General features: G+C 37.8%; 1 protein-coding gene across 9 annotated transcripts in view; it reads left to right on the forward strand.

Annotated features, from left to right (window-relative positions):
* The first annotated feature begins 2,985 nt into the window (after positions 1–2,985).
* Positions 2,986–21,997, forward strand: part of ZMAT1 (zinc finger matrin-type 1) — a 32,249-nt gene continuing 13,237 nt past the window's right edge. For 2 of the 9 annotated variants that reach the window (XM_049873191.1, XM_049873202.1), the window contains exons 1-5: positions 2,986–3,589; positions 14,734–14,840; positions 19,389–19,490; positions 19,569–19,743; positions 21,587–21,655. In XM_049873191.1, the coding sequence (XP_049729148.1) occupies positions 3,037–3,589; positions 14,734–14,840; positions 19,389–19,490; positions 19,569–19,743; positions 21,587–21,655 (1,006 nt within the window). In that variant the 5' untranslated portion in view covers positions 2,986–3,036. The other 7 variants (XM_049873192.1, XM_049873203.1, XM_049873196.1 and 4 more) reach the window with 6 other exon arrangements.

Below are 21,997 nucleotides of genomic sequence, written 5' to 3' on the forward strand. Positions count from 1 at the left end.
TAAACAGACCCTTTCACTCACTAGATTAGTAACTATGGAAAAGTTTGTTATACCCATAAGACTGTGTTTTGCGTTCTTTAAATGATCCAAATATAACATCACTATTGTGAGAAGATTGGGAAATTATGAGAAATGTCTGGCCCAAGCAGGCTTTCATCAACTATTACTCCCTGCCACATTCCACCCTCTCCTGTGAAAGAAATTGCTCTGGCGTTCACTTAATAGTGTTACTGTCATAGAGAGCAAGATAGGAAAATGTGTGCTCATTGCCATCATGTATGACAGACTTAGTGGCGTTTTCCTGTTGTGGCATGTCATCAAATGGAGTTGAGGAATGGGGAGAAATCTAACTGACCACTTCCTTTATCTCACCCACTACCCTTTCTACTCTTTTTAGTTGAATAGCAGATAAGAAGTTTTCCACAGAGCCTAGGAAAGAAGCAATTCCATAATTCAACAAATGTTTCTTGATTGCTCTAGTCCAAAGAGATGCGCAACTGCTATTGCCACACAGAGGTCAAGGAACTGCAGAAAACCCCTGCTATTCTCACAGATCCTCCAAAGCCTTTGGATGCAAGAGCTGCAGAAGAATACTAAGGCCACCACAAAAATTTATGTTTTACAGCTGCCAAAGTCCACATAAGAAATGGCTTCTACCTCCATTATACTTAAAAAAAATCATATGAATGCATATTGTTGGTGGTATACATATGATTTAGGTATACAAATGCATATCTAAACCACATTCAGAATTTTGCTGGCCAAGAAGTCTGGGAAATTGACAAATGTAATTCATGGCTTCCAACCTCTGCAACACGGGGAGAACATAGAAGGGGATGGAAAGGCTTCAAAGTGCCAGCTGATAATATCTGGAAAAGTTCCCTGAGCTTTTCTCCTCTAACTCTTCCAGTTTTTTAGTCCCTAATTATCAATATTAAATATTTTCTGTTCAAAATACAGAGCAATTTCTGTTGTGCTGACTGTATCCTGAGTGATACACACTCCCCCAGAGATTTTGATTGAATAGTTGTTATGCAAATGAAATATGATTCATATTTTGAGAAACAATGCTGTTGAGGGATACTCCCCCCTCATATCACAAGGAATAATATTACACCTCCTTTTGACATTTACTTTGTCCTAGTAGCTATTTCATTGGAATATACCTTGTGCCTGGCCCATCCAGTAATTTCTTTGATGAGTAAAAGTTACACTAATTTATAGGACAAAACGGAGGGCTAGAGAAACCACCCACCAAGTCAAGTAACTTTAGGTAAACTAGTGAACCACAAGAACAATATGTTCTTAAGAACCCAGTATTCCAAGTCTCTGAATTTCTTATTCAGCTCTAGCCAATCGTTGCCAGCCAAGAATGCAAGCCCCAAACAGCCAAATTTTGAAATGTTTTTAAGAATTTTTTTTTTTGCATAAAACCCTCCTTTCAAATGTTGGCACGTAAGTAAATAAACAATCATGTAGGTAAAACACAACATATATGTGGGCTGGATGTGGTCTAGCGATCACTAGATTGGGACCTCTGTCCTAGGGCTTTATTGTGCTGGAGTAAGAGGAATCAAAAATAAGAAATACTGTCCTTTGTCTCAAAATTACCCCAAGCTATTAAAAGAGAGGCACAAAGTACAATTCATTACAAGATAAATATGCTCAATATACAGGTATAGCACAGGAGAGGGTGGGATTAACACTAAACATGGACAGAAAAGATTACCTGGAGGAAATGATGTCTCATCTGGGTTTCAAAGTGTGTTAATTACACTGATGCCTAGTGCAGGGAAAAGGGAATTTTAGGCAGAGGGAACGACATATACCATTACATGGAGTCATGAAACAGCATGTATTTACAGGAATCTGCAAAAAGGTTTAATATTACTAAATTAAAATGAAAGCAGAGTGGAGAGGTAGCAACAGTGGAAGCAGATGAGATCAGGATGGTTGGGGAAAGAGAAACGTGCAAAACTGTGCCCTTTGACTTTATCCAGTAAGTGATGAATGGCAGCAATGTGGGAGTAGATTCGAATGACTGAGACCAGAGAAAGGCAGACAGTTGCCATATTTCTGACAAGAAATGATGAAGACCTGGAATAAGACAGTGGAAGTGAGACTGGAAAGGAGAGAATGCCCAAGAGAAATTTTGCACAAGTGAACCAGGAGACATGTCCATCAAGAGGGAAATGGATGGGATATTGTATAGCATTTACAATGTATGAAGTATAGCTACATGTGACAACATGGATGAATCTTAGAAACAAAATGCTTAGTAAAATAACGAGTCTCAGAGTGCTACCTAGAAAGGATATGAATTTTTGTGAAATTTGAAAACGATCAAAAGTAAACAACATTCTTTAGGCATATCCATATGAGATAAGAATATATGTAAAAACAGCAAGGGAATAATAAACACGAATCAGGATATTGGATTCTTTGAGAAGCTTGAGGGACAAGATGGCGAGATTTAAATTATCAGTAATATTCTAGTTCTTTGGTTGGATACGGGATTCACAGACGTTTACTGTATTATACTTGAACATGGGTAGACTGCAGTTGTTTATGGATCATTGATGACGATGTGTTATTCGCCATGCCTTCTGTTTATTTCTATTCTACTTACTAACGGCTAAAAGACAGGGAGAGCCATATTTCAAGGATATTTTGAAGATGGAAGCGACAGGTTCCCAGACTTCTTTTTTTTCTTCTTAAACTGGTTTTAGATTACCTCCTCCAAGGAAAGACGCCTCATTGTGTGAGGTCCCACGTGCTTTCGCATCCCGCGTTTTTTGGCCTTTGTCCTTGGCCACCAACCCTTCTCCTCCAGAGGGAGGTGGAATGACGCCAAGGGGGGGGGAGGGAGGAGTCGGGCTGTGGGGCTAAAGCTTTCCTATTGGTGGGCAGAAGGAGCGAGAACAAGGCTGGAGCTGAAGCGAGGAAAAGAGGGGCCGAGGAGGCGGGGCTCAGGGGAGGGGCAAAAGGAGCTTAAGGGGAGCGAGGCGCAAGTGCAATTGTCTGCGCTTTGCTGCGATGGCGGCGCCGAGCACAGTCATCCCGCCGGCGGCGGAGTCTGCCCCTCAGGAAGCTACCATCTCTGCCGCCTCCTCCTCCTCCTACACCGCCTGCGCGGCGGCGGCCGCGGCGGCGGCGGCGGCGGCGGCGGCGGCGGCGGCTGCAGCGATAGTGCCTGCCTCCTCCGCCACCCCCACCCTTGCGTGGCCGCCCGCGGGTGGCCGTGGAGACGGCGGCGGCTTTGGAGGTTCCACTATGGCGGCGGCGGGGTGGGGGGGCAGTAGTTTTAAAGTAGACCCCCGCCCTTGCCTCAGAGAAGGTGAGTTCCCGCCCCGGGGTGCGGGAGCAGCCCCATCTCCGCGGCTGCCTCCCTTCAGCCCTTCGCAGTTGGAGCTGGGCGCGGTTCGCCACCGCCCCACCCCCCACCTGCTGTGGCGCAGCACAGGCCAAGCTCGCCCCGCCCCGCCCCGCCGTATAAACCCCGAAAGTGCAAGATGGACTGAAGCAAACGAGGGCTTCCCTACCTGTCCCTCCCGCAAAGGATGGGGGCCCCCAGGAAAAGAAACTGCAGGTACTCACGAGGCAGGAGTTTGAAGGGACAAACAAAACAAAACAAAACAATTTCTCTCCCAGCCAGGACGCCTTCGTCAGCTATAAGACGCCGAGATGTGATTTGGAAAAGAGCGCAGGCAAGGTAGAAGTGCTGTGGAACTAGAGGGTCGGGAAAAGGGAAGGGGACTGAGGGAGAAACTCAAAGGTTGAGGGGACAGGTAAAAGAGAAAAGGCCAAAGAAATTCAACATTCTGCGGTGTCGAAACTTGGAGCAGGATATTTAAGGAGAAATGTGGTTAGGCATTTGGAAAGGTTAGTGTCCACTTGAGCTTTAAAGTAGCATCTGTTGTATTTTAGGATCGTAGGGTCTGATGGAGGGGGTTCTGCTGGAGAACCAGGAGAGGAAGAGAGTGCGGTAGAAGTTAAGAATTCAGGAATCACTTTGGAGAGTTTTCCTTGGTTGGTAACTTTGTAAAGCAAGGTTTACAGGTCCATCTTTAAGGTGGTTTGGATTTTAATAAGTGCCGTTGTACCTACCAACACATACTGTTCAGAAGATAAGCTGTTTCTTGGCTATCAATATAAGTGATACTTAGTTCACACAAAGTACTATATACTTGTAAACAGCCTACTACTAGGAAACTGTAAGATATGCCATTGGAATGTGTTTTAAAACAGTTTTCGAAATGCTTCTTAGATGGTGAAGACTGATTCCAGTGCAGAGGATCTCAGTAAAGCATTTTGCCGTAGTTAATTTCTTAATTTCCAGTATTTGCCGTGTTAACTTTATGTTGCTCCTTGCCGCCAAAGTGAAAGATCGTGCGCGCCAAAATAGGGTTCAATGATTTATTTTTTTCTTAGACTCCCCACTAAAATAACCCCGTAAAAATAATTCTCTCTTCACATTCTTAAAAGATCCATCCCGGGTGCTATCCTATAGCCTTTCACACCTTTCGCTTTGGAAGAATGGCAAAGCAGTTAAAAAAGAAAAAAAAAAACCCTTCTAATATTTGTAACAGGCACATTACATAAATGCCACTTAGTAAAAATGGAAGCTAGAAATACACTGTCATGTGATGTTTTATTTGCTGATGCTCTTACTGAAGGCAACCTTTGAAAAACTCGTCAATATCTTCAGTCAGCCTGGGTTTGTACCACTGGTTCTCGGATGAAAACATGAAATCTCCTGATTTCTTGCTTTTACACCAAAGTTCCTGTCTGTTACCTGCACGTAGGCCAGAGCAGTTTTGTAAGTGTTGAGATCATAATCCAATTTGACTCTCATAGCCTGTTCACAGTAAGGTTTAGGACCAGTATCTCAAGGGGAGGGGGACATCTTTTTGCCTGGCTCTGCAACTGGTTTGTTTGCAGTGCTTTTGAATATACATATTAAAAGTTTAAGAGATACCACTTAAAAAAGTAACAGAAATACCCTAACTCTCCTTATTTTACCACCAAACTATTCTGTGCTAGGTGGTAAAATAAGGAGAATCCTGGTGCAGTGAACATAGGTTCTGTTGCTAGCTTATCCGCTAGATAAACTGGATCCCTGATCAAGTCCCAGGTTTCTTGGATTTGGGTTTTGACATGTCTGAAATAGGGAAATTGGACTAGCCAAACTCCCAAGATTGATTTCAGATCTGAAAGTCGAAACCATGATTTTGCAGTTCTGCATTGGGATTCTTTCTCTGGCATTTCCATTGCTGTGCACTAGAACAGGAATTCGTAAACCGTAAGAAACTGTAACCAGTAGTAATCACCGGACATTCCGTGAGTGATGAAATCTGTGTCGAGTTAGTGTTGAGACAGTTCAGGTGAAAAACAAAATATAATTGTTACCTAAAAAATTATCTCATCATTCTGTTTTTCAGTAAATATCCTTCACTAACAGTTCAGCCCAAATTAAACTCTCTTACCTACTCATTTAACAAATGGTAAATATTTGCTATATTGCACTGTCAGAAACACTATTAGACCTCAAAATAGTTTTGTTTAGATATTTATAAAGGCCATAAATAGTTGCCGGTTACAATAGTGGATAAGAAGGAAGAGAAAAAACATTACTTGTTAATTTTAAAAATAAAATTTATTTTCATTGTTGAGAACATACGCAGCAGAACATAGGCCAGTTTAACGGTTTTGGAATGTACAGTTCAGTGGTGTTGATTACATTCTTCGAGTTCTGCAACCATTCTCACCCTCCTCTTCAGAGTTGTTCCTCTACAATTAATACAAGCTCACTGCCTGCTAAGTTTCCTATCTAATCTTTCTAGTTGCTGTTATCAGTTTGATCCCATGTAGATAGATCTTAAAAGTGCACAATGCTCAAGGCAGATATTCTTTACTAGTTAAGCTGAATTGTTTTTAAGAAGAAGTCAGGGAATATTTTTAGTTTAAATTTGTTTTTTTTTTAAGTCTTATTTAGGAGATGGCTCTAAAAGGTGTCAAAGGAGAATTGTCAAGATTCCTGTTCTACTCATGATAGGAAAAGTGGTTTGAAAAAGTACTGGCTTATCCGTTTTCAGCTATAGCTAACACCTCTGAGGATCTCATCTGCTTTAGGGTTGGTAATGAGCAAATGTCAGTGGGGATTAAGAAATTGCCAAGCTTTCAGGGTTACAAGTGGGAAATTGATCAGTAAACTTACAAAATGTAAAGAAAAGAAATACCAAGTGAACAGACATATGTAAAGACGTGTATACACGGAGAACTTACGGTAAGAGGAATCATGAGATTTTGTAGGACACTTCATATTTTGTTCAGTGTTTTTCAGAAACGTTTAATAGCTCAGAAATGAATTTTCACCCAGTAATGATTCCAGTGTAATCATAGTAAAAAAGGAAACAAAAACCCTCTTGCTTATTTACCTGTTCCTTTTAAGAAAAAGAAACTGATAAATGGGTTCTGTTTTGGAGTGGAGGACATTTCCAGCTTTTTATTTAATCATCAACTGTTTACAGAACAATTGCCTGTAGTGCATCCCTTTGTTTTCATATTAAGTCAAAAGTTTCAAGTCAAATGACAATAAATCCATAAGAAAACTTAACTAATAGCCTTTCCTTCATTTACTAAGGAATCATTCATTGAGCACCTGTATGTGCATGTGCCAGGCAGTATGCTCAGTGATTAGAAAAAGCAGATGAATTAAACACAGCTGTATTGAAGAGCTCCATAGTAGTGCTTGGTAGAAAAATTATAAAATAAATAAATAAAATTAAATGGGGAAATTCAGTTTTAAATATGACCAGTCCGACTCCTGAACTATCAGGCATTCTCCATTGTTTATTATAAATCTGTTCTCGGCTGATGGTGTCTTACGTAATACAGGCACATTATATTGTGAATCAAATCGAATATTGGTATCTAGGAAGAAGAATTAGGAAACTGTTAGAATTAATTTTTTATTTCTGTGCATTTGGCAGGATGTCTGAAAAGAGATTAATGATCATTTATTAGTTTCCAATCCTCTGTTTTTATTAGGTGTCAATATGTGAAAATAACCACTAAGCTTGTTACAAAGACCAACTAAGCATGCCTGTTACTGTATTCATCACATATCTGTAGGGATGTGAACTCTGATTCTTTTCCCGTAAAACTGATCTTCTGATCCGTTCGCATTTACTAACCTGTTGGAAGGAATGGCATATATTTTGTGTCATTCTGATGCAAGGTAGCTGTCACGGGATTTACAAAGGACCTTATTTCACTTTCTAACTTCAAAGCATGACTCCTGAGCTAGCTAGGCACAAAGTGCTTTTGATTATGAAGGTCAAAGACTTAGTTTAAATATAGACAGAGTAAATATTAAACATATAACCGGTGTTCCCAATTAATTATTAATTCTGCTGGATTTTGTAATAATTAATATGCCATAGAAACCTTCATTTTTTTAATTATGCTATCTGTAAAATAGCTAAAACTTGCCAAACTCACAGGTCAGGTACTAATCTTGTAACTTGAAAAAGTAAGGATATTAGCTAACATTATAGCTGTGAGTGTTCATAAAGCTGAGAGGTAATAGATATGCATTTCTAGCACAATTATGGTCTCTGAGAACGCCTTCAATGAAACGTAACCTTTAGGGGGAAAAGAAAATGCTTTAGCAAAGTTAACAGAGTCAAACAATTCACCAGTGTCCTAATAACTTAGTGCTCTGCTCTGCAAGATCCCCCCTCCACAAAAAATTCCTTTTTAATCAAGAATTTTGGGGGAGATTGTCTCTAAAGGTATAATCATGGAGAACATAGCACATATGCTCTTTGCAGAATTAAAATGGTTATCACTCACATTTCTTAATGTCTGACTTTAAATCTGTGACTAAGAATGAGGTTTATGTTTATGGTATTGCAGCCAACCCTTCTGAGATCTTCTCCATTCATGTCCCTCTATTAATATAGGATGTACAAAGAGTTCTTTAAATTGCTAGATTGCTCTTGGTTGGGAAATTCTCACTTCAGCAAAGCTTTAAAGACAGCTGATATCAAGTTCTTGCCATAAAACACCTGATGAGTTGTCCTGAGGAGGAAATTTGGTGTTTCGTATACTAAATCTAGTTGTTTAACAAATTCAAGTAAGATTAATTTTATTCTATTAAATATAGCCAGTTATACCTAAAAAAAAAAAAAAGTCACCTAATTTGAATAAGCGTACAGGTCTTATCAGGATAACAAAAAAAAAAACATTTAATTGGCGTGAATACAGAAATGTTCTCTTACGCAGACCTGAAGCAATGTGGTAAAGCTTTGTTTCCTTTCCTCAGAGATCTAGTATGGTCTTTAATTCCATAAACTAGGGTGGGCCAAATTGTAGGCATAGATTCATTATTCTTTTCTGACTTAATCCAGAAGCATCATCTGTTTGTGACAAAAATATTTCATCCTAAATTGCCTGGTGAGTTAGGAGAAAATTTCAAATGGGATAATTTGGATTTTATACTCAGTTACATTTTTGGATGCAGAAGTTAATTTTATTTTACTTCAGCATAATAGTGCAGCTATTTGGTATAGGCCCATTCCAAAAGAGGTTGCTAGAAAGTGAGGTTCTGTCAAGTGAATCCTTTTTGCTTTTCACGTAATTGAGGGCAGATCTGCTGTGAGTTTAATTGAATATTCTCATATCAACATAGGAGATTTTAGTAACGTCCATGCCCGCAGAATTTGAGTTGTTAGCACTCATATTTGTATTTCACTGACTTGAGAACATCCCTCCGCTATTATTATCATCTCTCACCAAATTATTGGAATTTTTCCTGCCGCAAACCCATCTGAATCTAGAATCAGTATCTTTTCAATTTTAGCTTCCCTTACCCTTTTGTTTCCTATAATCTCTCTGGGCTTTAGCTTCCACATTTGTGAAGTGACATTAGACTAGATCAGTTCTTCTAAACTGTAGTCAGTTTTGCCCCCCAAGGGACATTTGGCAAATCTGGAGACATTTTTGGTTGTCACAACTGAGGAATGCTACTGTAATCTCATGGGTGGAGGCCAGGGATGCTGGGAAGCATCCTACAATGCATAGAACATCCCCTGACAACTAAGAATTACTTAGCCCAAAATGACAATAGTGCCAAGGTTAAGAAGCCCTGGACTAGATAATCGCTAAAATAACCCTGGTCTGAAATAAAATGGTTATATATGATATCAAGTAAAAAGTTCAAAGCTTCTGGACTAGTAAACAAGTGTAATCAAGTACTTAGGTGTGTTCAACATTTTAAAAGTTTTATTTAATATTCACCAAGTCTTGGGAGAGGCATTAGATGTTTTATACCTTTTAGATGGAAAAACTGGTCAGAGTGGTTAAATAATTTTCTCAAGGTTATATAATTATGGGTGGAGATGGGATTTGAATCTGTTTGACCAACTAAAAGCATATTTTTTCTTATTATCTAGTGTTGTGGGCCATAGTTTTGTTATATGACATATTTCTTTGAAGAACTTTATGGTATGTCTAACCTCTGGGAAAATAACAGGTATTTAAAAGTTATGCTTAATTTGATAACAGTTGACAACCTGAGGAAGTACAGTTTATTATTAATACCACAGAGCACAGCCTTGCAAAGCAATTTTACCCTCTTATACCCTAACTAAGGAGACCTGGTTGCAAAGTGGTTAAAGTGCTTGGCTGCTAACCAAAAGGTCGGCAGTTTGAACCCACCAGCTGCTCCAGGGGAGAAAGATGTGGGACTCTGCTTCCATAAAGATTTACAGCCTTGAAAACCTTGTGGGGCAGTTCTACTTTGTCCTGTAGGGTCGCCATGAGTAAGAATCAACTCAATGACACACAATAACAACAACAACATACTCTAAGTGTAGGTGGGCTCATCCGTTAAACACTGGTGTTAATTACATCTTTTCCTTATCCCATCATTTTAAGCCCTCACTCCATTATCAGATTTAGGTTCTGTTCCCATTTAAAACCTATTTTTGATAATACTTTCTTATACCCCATTGCTTTTTTTATGTTAAAGCTCAAAGATACAGTATTAGCATCAGAAATTTCTCTATTTCAAAAATAGTATATCCTAGTCTAAGGAGCCCTGGTGACTCAGTGTTTAAGCACTCCACTGCTAACCATTCCATGAAGATTACATACTTGGAAATCCAATGGGGCAGTCTACCCTGTCCTGAAGGGTTGCTATGAGTCAGAATTGACTCAATGGCAACGGGTGTATCCTAGTCCATATTTGAGAGCACACCATTGTGTCACTGAAATCTCATTACTAAGTTACACTAAACTGGGCTTTGATTCCTAGTGTAACACCTTGCTCCCCTATTTAAATGTCTCTCCTAAGTTTATAATAGCGTTAAAAAACTCAAATATGCCAGGGAATGAAGAACAACTGAGACGTGCTATTCTAGAAATATTAAAACTACATGCCTAAGTTTTCCTTGCCATATTCAAAGAAGTTTGCTGCATATGAAAGATGAAATCATACTTCACAGTGTTCAGTATTTTGTCGTTTGATGTTCTAATGTGCAATCTATTTTTATTTTTTAAACCTAGCTCTCCTAACTCTTCTTACTGAATTAGATTGAAAGATACAGGACCATCTCTTATGAATTTGGTATATTTCTTGGGTGGTTGTTACAGAGGAAGAAAAATGAGCGACTTACACCTAAATCATAACCAAAATCATACTCTAATTTTGCCCAAAAACATTTCTTTTTGAGACTAGCTTTTTTTATAGTGAGTATACAATATACTTGACAATAGAAATGCTGTGTATGTGTTCGAAAAGAAATATTTGGGAGAGAACCAGCTTTACGGTTAGGACATAGGCCAGGAAATGCAGATAACGGAGGATCAAGGGAAGAAGTGTTGGGACCCTTTGCTTTCTAGACCCTTAAAGGTCTGAAATGAACGCCATAGCTGTTTAAAACTTTATGTCATCTTTTGTGTTTCCTAATAGTTGCCTTGTTTTGAAGCAGCTAAGATATTTGGGTTCTTCTGTAAGTACCTCACCAAAATTTTGCTTGTTTATGTATTCCTATTTAAAATACAACCCTTTTCCATTGGTGGCCAGCAGCACACATTGTTATTGTTGTTGTTAGGTGCCGTTGAGTCAGTTCTGACTCATAGCCACCCTATAGGGCAGAGTAGAACTGCCCCATAGGGTTTCCAGGGAGCAGCTGGTAGATTTGAATTGCCAATCTTTTGGTTAGCAGCCGAGCTCTTAACTACTATGCCACCAGGGCTCCAACACACATATAGTCAAGTACAAAAGACACTTCAGAAATGGAAATATGAAAGGTTGTGACATGTTCTAGGTCATACAGCTAGTTAATATCAGGGTGAGACAGTAATGTGATCTTTCTCACTCTAGTGCTTTTTATAATTCTGACTGCTTTTGGAATTAAGAATCAGTATAAACCCCATATTTAACAACCAACCAATAAAAATGTATTTGATTCATTTTCTAATAAGGAAAAGATGCGTGGAAAGAGTGTAACAAAGAAAAGGAAAGAGAAGAAGATAGAAATTACCAAGTTTCTTCAGTTATGCTTTGGTTCCTACTCCTACCAGAATCAATTCCTAAGTCCCAATTTTTTGCCACAATACTCATTTTACTTCCTGGCATGTAGTGGGTGCTCGGTAAACAGTTTCTGTTCTGGCCATCTTCCTCACAACCAACATAATCTGCTCACCTAATCCCTAATTTAACATCCACCCCGCTGAGGCTTGCCTGCCCTTTAGGCCTTCACCCTGAGTTGTTTGTAGCTGCCTTAGAGTAGCCCCTTCCCCCCACAGGCTGAAAGCCATCTGTACTATCACCAGTTTCCTCTCCCACTTTCAGATTTGGCCATTGTTATTGATGTTAATTGCCAGTTAGTTGATTTCAACTCATAGAAACTCCATGTAACAGAGTAGAACTGCCTCACAGCGTTACAGAGGAAACCCTGGTGGTGTAGTGGTTAAGTGCTACCGCTGCTAACCAAAGGGTCGGCAGTTCGAATCCACCAGGCGCTCCTGGGAAACTCTATGGGGCAGTTCTACTCTGTCCTATAGGATCACTATGAGTCGGAATCGACTCGACGGCACTGGGTTGGGTGGGTAATCTTTACAGAAGACTATTGCCAGGTCATTCTCATGGGGAGCCTTTGGATGGTTTCAAACCACCAACCTTTCAGTTAGCAGCCAAGCGCTTAACCATTTGCGACATCAGGGCTCCTTTTTAGATTTGGCTATAGGCAATTTGTGGGAGCCCAAAAATCATGTCTCAACTAGTGGTGGTAAGGGTGGGGTGGAGTCTAAAGGAATGTTTGTTTAGCATCTCTTTCAAAGCAGACATGTTATTGTTGTTGTTAGGTGCTGTCTAGTAGATGTTAACTCATAGTGATAGTAGAACTGCCTAATAGGGTTTTCTAGGCTGTAATCTTTGCAAGAGCAGATTACCAGGTCTTTCTCCTGCAGAGCTGCTGGGTAGGTTCAAACCGTCAACCTTTTGGTTCGGAGCTGAGCACTTAACCTTTGCACTACCAGGGCTCCTTAAATATCTGTAAAGCTCTGTGATGCCGAAAGGTATTGAGGGCCTGAGCTAGGGTAGTGTTATGGGGAATTAAAAGGAAGAGGTACATATGATAGAACATTATAAACTACAATTGACATGAATTATTGATTTTCTGAGAAGAATGGCTGAGAATTTGAGCCTGGAAATATTATGCCTTTTAAGAACAAACAAAAAGAAAAGACCAAGGACCTGTTGAGGAAATTAGTCAAAGGCAATAAATCCAGGTGATACCATTGTAAATGAAAAGTTACAGGAGTACCAGGAGCTTCATGGACTTCGTGAAAATGATCTGGGGCATCAGTAATGAAAGGCTGGGTTGAGAAGTCCAGCCTTGGTATTTCCCAGCTTGTCAGTTTCTAACTTTGATTTTTCAAGTAGGGAAATCTGGAATAAAGGGTTGATCTAGAAGGGAAATGAGTGTTCAATTTTAGGAGTCCTTGAGGTTCTATATATTTTTTTGAGGTTCTATATTAGTATTCTTTTGTTTCCTCAAAAGAAACTTCCCTTTGTAATAAGTTATATTGCCACCAAAGGATAATAGTTATTAAAGATTATTAATGGGAAGTTCAAGATCATACCACCACGCTTAGACTGCACATATTAGTTAATCCTGAAACAAAGGGAGTCTTAAAATACTTTTTCATTAACCTCTTTACATTGCTGACTTTAGAGCCTAACTTAGATAAATCACATATTTTAAAACTACCTAAAAAATAATTTAGAGGGGATACTATATATATTATAGGCACAATTTTTAAACTATTCATCAAGTCTTTTCTGACATATTTCTGATTTACAGTTCTTGAGTGTGGAATTTTTTAAGTAAGGCTTTTTAGTCTTTATAAAACAAACAAAAAAACCCCAAACCCATTGCCAGCGAGTCAGTTGTGACTCATAGCAACCCTATAGGCCAGAGTAGAACTGCCCCATGGGGTTTGCAAGGAGTGCCTGGTGGATTTGAACTGCCAACCTTTTGGTTAGCAGCCGTAGCACTTAACCACTACACCACCAGGGTTTCCTTTTAGTCTTTATAGTGGTTCTGAAAAATAAGTGTAGTTGAAGATATTCACCATAACTTATAAATATCTTTATTTTTTTAATTAGAAAGTCATACATGCTTTTTGCAACAATTAAAACCAGGCAATTGTATAGAGTAAAATACTAAATTTTTTCATCTTGTTCTTTTTATAACCCCATTGCCCAAGTTAACCATTTTTTTAAAAAAATTATTGTGTAACTCTGCAGATTTTTTCTATGAATATACAAATACGTGTATATATTTGTTTGGCCAAATGAGTGTGCTAGTGTTTATATGACTGTAAAGGATGTTGGCTCACCATAGGCAAAGATGCTTCATAATTTCCTGTGATAATCAGCTAACGTTGGAGCCATAGCTGGAAATCAGTGACAGTCTTAATGCATTTCTTGTGATTCTATGCTGTAAAATACAAAATACCAAGACTGGGTTTCTTAATCTAGCCTTTGATTATTGGTGCCCTACATCATTCCTGTGAAGCCCATGAAGTTACCAGTGCCCTGTAACTTTTACTTTAGAATGGTATTGCCCAGGCTTATACTAAATAACTCTTGTCATATCAAGGAAACCCTGGTGACACAGTGGTTAAGTGCTACACCTGCTAGCCAAAAGGTCAGCAGTTCGAATCCACCAGGTGCTCCTTGGAAACTCTATGAGGCAGTTCTACTCTGTCCTATAGGGTTGCTATGAGTCGGAATTGACTCGACAGCAACGGGGTTTTTTTTTTTTTTTTTTGGTTTTGTCATGTCAAACATTGGAGGCGTGCTTGATGTGTGCATATTGTGTTGCCATACTCAATGAGCAAAATGCTATTACTGTAGCCTCACAAGCTCTCAGATTTGAGGTGGTGTATGAAATGATAACTAGTTGAGGAATGAAAACATTGCTTTTAAATATTCACTAATGTGATACAGGAGCCCTGGTGGCACAGTGGTTAAGAGCTACGGCTACTAACCAAAAGGTTGGCAGTTCGAATCCCCCAGCCACTCCTTGGAAACCCTGTGGGGCAGTTCTACCCTGTCCTGTAGGGTCACTATGAGTTGGAATTGACTCGACGGCAATGAGTTTGGTGTGTTTTTAACGTGATATACTGTCCTACTTACCTTTATTTTATTCATAGACGTCCCCTGGATTGAACAAGAAAGGGCTGGACGTTTTACAGATAACTTTTGTAATGTATGTGGAGTGGTGCTACAGTTTGAATCACAAAGGGTCTCACATTATGAGGTAGGTTTAAAATAATGAAAATAAAGTCTTAAAACAGATTTTTTCAGTGTAACAGGTAAAGTTCATATAAGCCATCTTATCTGATTCTCATAAGAACCCTGTGAAGTAAGTGGTATTATTTTCCTTTGCTGAATGAGGAGAGTGGCTCAGAGAGGGGTATTGCTGCCTTTGGTTTGGAGAATTGGAACTTAAACTTGAGTGTTTTTAACTCCAAAGCTTGTTTTCTTTTCTTCACAATATTCTGCCTCCCCTTGGAGCGTTTAAGCCATTGTATCCCCGGTCCTTATAGTAAATATAGAGGAAGCATTATGAAGCTTGAACAGAAAACTATTAATGTGAGTCAAGGTGTATTGTAAAACCTCAGAGTTTTCCTTTACAATAAATGAAGGCTATGCAAATAATATGAACCAGTTTTGCACTTGACTTTGTCACATTTTTAGGCACAGGATCATAGTATGCTAGAGCTAGAAGAAGGAATGTTTAATACTCTTACTCCCTTAGTTTATAAATTAGAAAACTGAGACCCAGAGGGGTAATGGTTCTCCATAGTCATTGGTGTGAATAAGTCTAAAAGATAATTTCTTCTGGTTTTATGTCCAGTGTTCTTTCCCTTCGTTTGATGTTGCCTAACATTTCTGAATCATCTGTTGAGATGTTGAGTTTCTTACATATCTGGTATCTGGGTTACTAAAAGTACTAGATACATTTACTTAAATGAAACATAATTCTAGCTTTTTTTTTTTTTAATGTACCTCATCTGGTTTTTCCCATTCTAAGGCAACTATATTTTAGTCCTTATGATGATTGGGATTAAATTGCTATAATTACATATATGGAAAGTGTGTTTACTGTGGATTTAGAGGACCTAGGTTCAAGTTTTAACTCCACCATTTACTAGTTGTGTGACCCTGGGCAAGTCAGTTTACCTCTCTGAGCATGTTTCTTCAACCTGCAAAATGAAATGGTAAAATCCCCTACTATACTTGTGAGAATTAAGTGAAATCAAATATGTGAGAGTGCCTAGCACATCATCACACCCCATAGCTATAAGATCTGGAGTTAATAGCGACAGACAGTAAAGGGGTTTTGTGATAACTGAGGTTGAAACTATTTGAATTTAAATTTTAAAAATATCTTTTTATGGAATTAGGGTGGTGCAGATGGTTTGTGCTCATATACAGGCAGTCTCCAGATTATGAACGAGTCCTGTTCCTAAGTCTTTAAGTTGAATTTGTACGTAAGTTGGAACAGTTAGGTATGGTTCGTATCTAACGTCAGTTAGTCAAATGTTTGTCTTAGCATATAGTGTACCTTTTTATACATAAAAAAATGAAACACTTCCAGATACACTAAAACACCTTTAACATAATAATAATGTTTTGATGCATGTTGCAAAGTAGCAACCATTTGTTATTACAAACCATTGTATGTACCTCAAATTTTTGATATAATAGGCCTTATGGGGGTTGATTCGTAACTATGGATTATATGTGAGTCGAATGTTCATAACCTAGGAACTGCCTGTACTAACCAAAAGGTTGGTGGTTCGAACCCACCCAGCAGCACCATGGAAGAAAGGCCTGACGATGTGCTTCCATAGAGATTACAACCAAGAAAACCTTACGGAGCTCAGTTCTGTTCTGTAACACATGGTGTCACCATGAGTCGGAATGGACTCAACAACAAGTTTTTTCTTGGTTTAAGGTACTGTTCATTATATAAAATACAGGGAAATAAAAATAATTCACAATTCTACCATTTACAGGTAACCATCATTTAATTGCTTTTTTTCTTATATGATTCCAATATAATTTCTAAACATACTGTACACATTTTTACAAAAGAGAATCATACATGTTGTTTTGTACTTGTTTTTTCATGTAAGAACTTATTCTGGACATTTTACCATAGAATTAAATCCTGTTCTACAATATTTTAATGGCTATAAAATATACCATTATGTAGATATTGCAGCATAATTTTTAAGTAAAATTTCAATGTCATCTTCAAGTGGGTGCTTTAGCTTATTAAATCACAAAATCAAAACTATACATAATTTTCCATATATTTTAGAGCATTTCCATGTAAATATTCAGTTGCAAAGGTGATTTTTCTTCTCTTTAATATACAGCTTGGTTAATATTGCCAGATTATTTCAGTAGAGCATTTACTGTATATGTAAAATGCGATAGTGCTACAGAAGTTTTGAATGTTAATGAGGTCACATTTATTAATATTTCTGCTTCCATTTATGCTTCTTATGTATTTAAGAAACCATTCTCTACACCCTTGTTATATAGATACTTCCCTGTACTTCTAAAACTTTTAAAAGTTTCACTTCTTGCACTACAGTGTTTAATCCATCTAGCATTGATTTTCACATACGGAGGGTGGAGACAACTTTTTTTTCCCATATGGATAGCCATTTGTCCTCTTTATTGGACAGTCCATCCTTGCCCTAGTGATTTCTAATGGCACTGCTATCATATTCTAATTTCTATATATGTATGTATGTTTGGGGGCTGTTATTCCATTTTTACTGTATTGGCCTGTTTGCCTATCTATACAACAACTTTGTCTAATTACTATAGCTTTAAAATAAGCCATGGTACCTAGTAGGACAGATTTATGTGACAAAAAAAATCATCATAAACAAAATTAAAAGACAAGCCACAGATTGGGTGGTAATATTTATAACCCATATAACCAACAAAAAGCTAGTATCTAGAATATATAAAGAACTGCAAATCAGTTACCACCAGAAACAACCCAATAGAAAAATGGGAAAATTATATGAACAGGTCATTGAAGAGACACTTAACTTCAGTACAAGCATACAGGACATGCAGGTTAAAGTAATAATGAGCTATCATATCAAAACCATCAGACTGGCAGAAATTAAAATTTAGGAACACTTAACACTTCAGAATATATGGGGAGACAGAAATACTCTTACATTCCACATTTGGAGATGTAAATTGATTGAACATCTCTGGAGAGAAATTTTAAATACCTAGTAAAGTTGAAGCCCTGGTGGCGTAGTGGTTAAGTGCTACAGCTGCTAACCAAAGGGTCGGCAGTTTGAATCCACCAGGTGCTCGTTGGAAACTCTATGGGGCAGTTCTACTCTGTCCTATAGGGTTGCTATGAGTCAGAATCGACTCGACGGCACTGGGTTTTGGGGTTTTAGTAAAGTTGAAAATCCACACACCCTATAAGCCAAGAATTCTACTTCTAGGTATCTACTCTAAAGAAACTTTTGGTCATAGATTAGAAGATATGTTTAAATATGTTCATTGCAGCAATGCTTGTAATAGCAAAATAAACAAACATAACTTCCCTCAATAGGAGACTGGGTGGGCAGTGTAGGGAGTACAATATTATGCAGCACTTAACATGAATGGAATAGAGCTATATGTATCAGCATGGACAAATCTTAGAAATACAATGTTAAGTTAAAAAGCAAGTTGAAAAGACATGTATAGAATGATTTTATTTGTGTAAAATTTAAAAGACAATAGTATATAATACTGTTCGTAAATACATGCTCATGTAGTAAATATAAGCAGAAATTATGTACACCCACTTCAAGATACTGCTCGTTACCTATGGGGAAGGAGAGGAGGAAGCAATTGTGGGCATGAGGGGATATGACTTTAGCTGTTTTATAAAAATTTTTACCCCTTTTTAAAAAGAAAACTGAAAAAATGTAGAAAAATCAACTAAAACTGGGTTGTGGAGATAGGTTTTGGTTGTTTTCAGTTCTTTTCTATATGATTGATACATTGCATAATTTAAAATTCTGTAAAGATAAAGTGATTACCTCACAGTATGTTCTCAAGGAATGTTAATTTGATAATTTCCCTTCTCTCTGTACCACCATTTTGGTTATTCTTATGTATCTGGTTATATATTTGTTCAGAGACTGTTTCTAAAATGGCTTAAACCCAGAAGGGCTTCCTCATATGAAAGAAGTTGGGAGTAGGCTTGGCAGGGCTGATAGGATAGATTCATGATCTCGTCAGGGACCCAGGCATTTTCTTTCTTTCTGCTCTAATGAGCTGGTTTCCATCCTCAAAGTTCCCTTATGGTCCAAGGTTACTGTTTGAACTCCAGCCTTTGCATCTTAATTTCAGCAGCAAGAGGGAAGGATAGAAGAAAGGCCATCCACCCGCCTATTAAGGAAGCCTGGCAGAAGTTCTTCCCAACACTTCAGATTATGTTTTTGGGGCCAGAATTTAGTCACATGGCTAAATCTTGCTGAAAAGGAGGCTGGAAAATGCAGTCTTTTTAGCTGATACATTGTCTGAGATTTCTAAGGAAGAAGAAGAAAATCGATAACTAAGAGTCTCTTACAAACCAGAACTTACAAGTTACTGGCTTCTAAATGTGGCATTATTTTCATTTTAAAGTGCTTTCATGAATTTTCACAGATCAAATATATTAAAACTCATAAGCACTGTCTTCAAAATCAGTGAGGTGTAAATTTGGGGTGACTATGTTTTTTATGTTATTGAATAAACAGAGTCATGTCATATCTTTTTTCAGAGTGAAAAACATGCTCAAAATGTTAGGTTTTATTTTCAAATGCATGGGGAACAGTTTGAAGTGCCCAATAAGCAAATGAAGATGCATGCTATGAATTTTCAGGTGAGTGACCTTCGTTGAGGTTGTAATTCTAAACTTTGAGTGTTTGAATCTTTTTTAACAAGATTGTGATTATTTCAGGTGCATGGGAGTGGAGTAGTGGACAGAGGCAAATTTTGTGATCTTTGCAACTTAGTTTTTAGCTCCCCAGTTGTTGCTCGTTCTCACTATATGGGGGGAATCCATGCTAAAAACCTGAAGCAGTTAATGGGAGAACGCGATCAGATATCTCCTTCAGGATTTCAGCCAGAAATGGGTAAGGTTCCATTCACCTCTTTATCTTCGATAGAGGGGCTATCATTTTTTTTCCATCTCTGCCATCTCTTTTGTATTGGGGAAGTTTTCACTCTGGGGCAGTAACTTGATTATTCTTCATCTGCCCAGTTAATTTCTGTGCCCTTGTCATTTAATATGAAGCTTATAATTACTAGCTGAATTTTAAGAAGCATTATGACCTCTCCCTTGTAATTTATTAAAGCCAAATAAAAGCAAGTGATTTGCTATACTGCTGTAAAGGGACAATAATACGTAGCCTGAGCTCTACCAGCTTCTTACTTCTTCCTGTTGACATCTATCTAATTCTGTTTTTGCTTTAGTACTTTCTAAAACATTGTATCTGTGTCCAGACCAGTGTCTTCCCCATAGTATGTTTATGGCTCTAGCATCTAATAATAATAGTTGTAAAGTACATATACACAAAAAGTTACTGGTCTCTTTCTAGCCTAAAAGTCCATTCCTTTCTTCCTGTGAGTATATATAGTAAAGACCACCAGCATCATCAATCAGTAGTTATTGAGTACTTATTTTGTGCCACGTGCCAAAGATAAATATAAAATGTTCCTCTTTCCTCCTTCCAGTGATGTTCGGCCATCAGTGCTTGTGAGAAATCTGATTCAAAGTTGCCTGAGATGTACAGTCTGAAAAATGTAACCTGTATTTTGAAAAACTTACATTCTAGAATGAAAAATAGATAATTATGCCTCTGGATGAAATGATTTACCACATTCTTACCAGGCTTGACACCTTAGGAGTAAGGTTTTAATATTTAAAAAAAAAAAGGGTTTAATGTTTAGCATGGAAAATTTACCAACATTAATTTCCAACTTATAGTGGCAGCATCACCCAGCAAAGTCATTGCCACAGGAAACATGTATAAACCTTGAGAACATTATGCTAAATGAAATTAGTTGCAAAAGGAGATAAATACTATATGATCTCACTTATGTGAAAAAACAAATATATAGAAACCAAAAAGTGGTTACCGGGGGTGGGAGGGAGGGGAAAAGAGGGAGTTTTTGCTTAGTGGGCAGTAAGTTTATGTTAATGGTGGTGGAATAATTTGGAAAAGGATAGTGATAATGCTTGTACAGCTTGAAGAATGTAATCAGTGTCACTGAATTATACATGTAGAAGTTGTTGAGAAAAAAGAACTTCGTGTTTTATTAATAAATGAAACCATAATTATTTTTTTAACTTTATTCTAAGTTTTGCATGTTTGTTTTTCTGCCTGTCATTCTAATGAGGGATGTGATCAATGTGCCCTACAAGAGAAAGCATCTTGTAAAGCCTTATCTTCAGTCGCCAGAATTCATTGATTTGGGCTCAGGGATGAAGGAGCTCTGAAATGATTGCAATTATGAAAGTGTGCATAATTTTATAGCCTGAACCAACTATGTAAATTTTCTTCTGACATAAACATCACAAATCTACACTAAGTGACTTACTATGCTACTCAGGAAAGAAACCAACTTACAAGTTGATACCATCTGTTTCATCTTCACTGATTTTGAGAATCATCCTAAAACAGCTCTTATGCTTTCATTGATTCTTCAAATGAATATAATTAGGCAACGCCTGATGCTGAACATTCGTTCTTTGCCTTGTCTCTTTTGGAGAAATTTGGTGACAAACTTGTATTCAAACTTTCATTCTCACAGAAGGAAATATTTTTTATCTTGGTACCTTTATCCAACAGCCCTTTGAAAAAAGTCCAAAGATAGTGTGTTTTTTAATAATTCTAAATTTCCCTAATAATTTATAATGAGTACAACTCTAATATCTGGACAAGTGTTTATCCCTTCTCATTGTGACTGTTTCAGCAGATGTGCCTATTACTACTTCTGCGGAGCCAACCTTCATGAAGCCCCTTGCTGTTGAGCCTCCTCTAGGTGAGATTAAAGACAAGACTATGCTTTTCTCTTTCAGCAGTGCTTTGGATTTGAATAATCCAAATGGATATTGGAAGCTTTTCCTGCATCCTTTAATAGTCCATTAATGGCCCAACAACATTATGTTGAAAAAAAGCACAAAAGAAAAGAAGCTAGGAAAAGTATATAGACAACATAAGAGAACAACCTTTTCCAGCAGAATTAAATGCAAATACAGTAAAAATATCCCAAAATTCCTTCATAGGAAGTTTATATTTTATAAAATATATTAGCTTATTTATATGCCATTTTATTCTTATTGAGTGGAAGGTTGGTAGTATTCATGGAATTTTAGGTAAGTAA

Source organism: Elephas maximus, chromosome X (assembly GCF_024166365.1).
Source record: "Elephas maximus indicus isolate mEleMax1 chromosome X, mEleMax1 primary haplotype, whole genome shotgun sequence".
Taxonomy (NCBI): Eukaryota; Metazoa; Chordata; class Mammalia; order Proboscidea; family Elephantidae; genus Elephas; species Elephas maximus.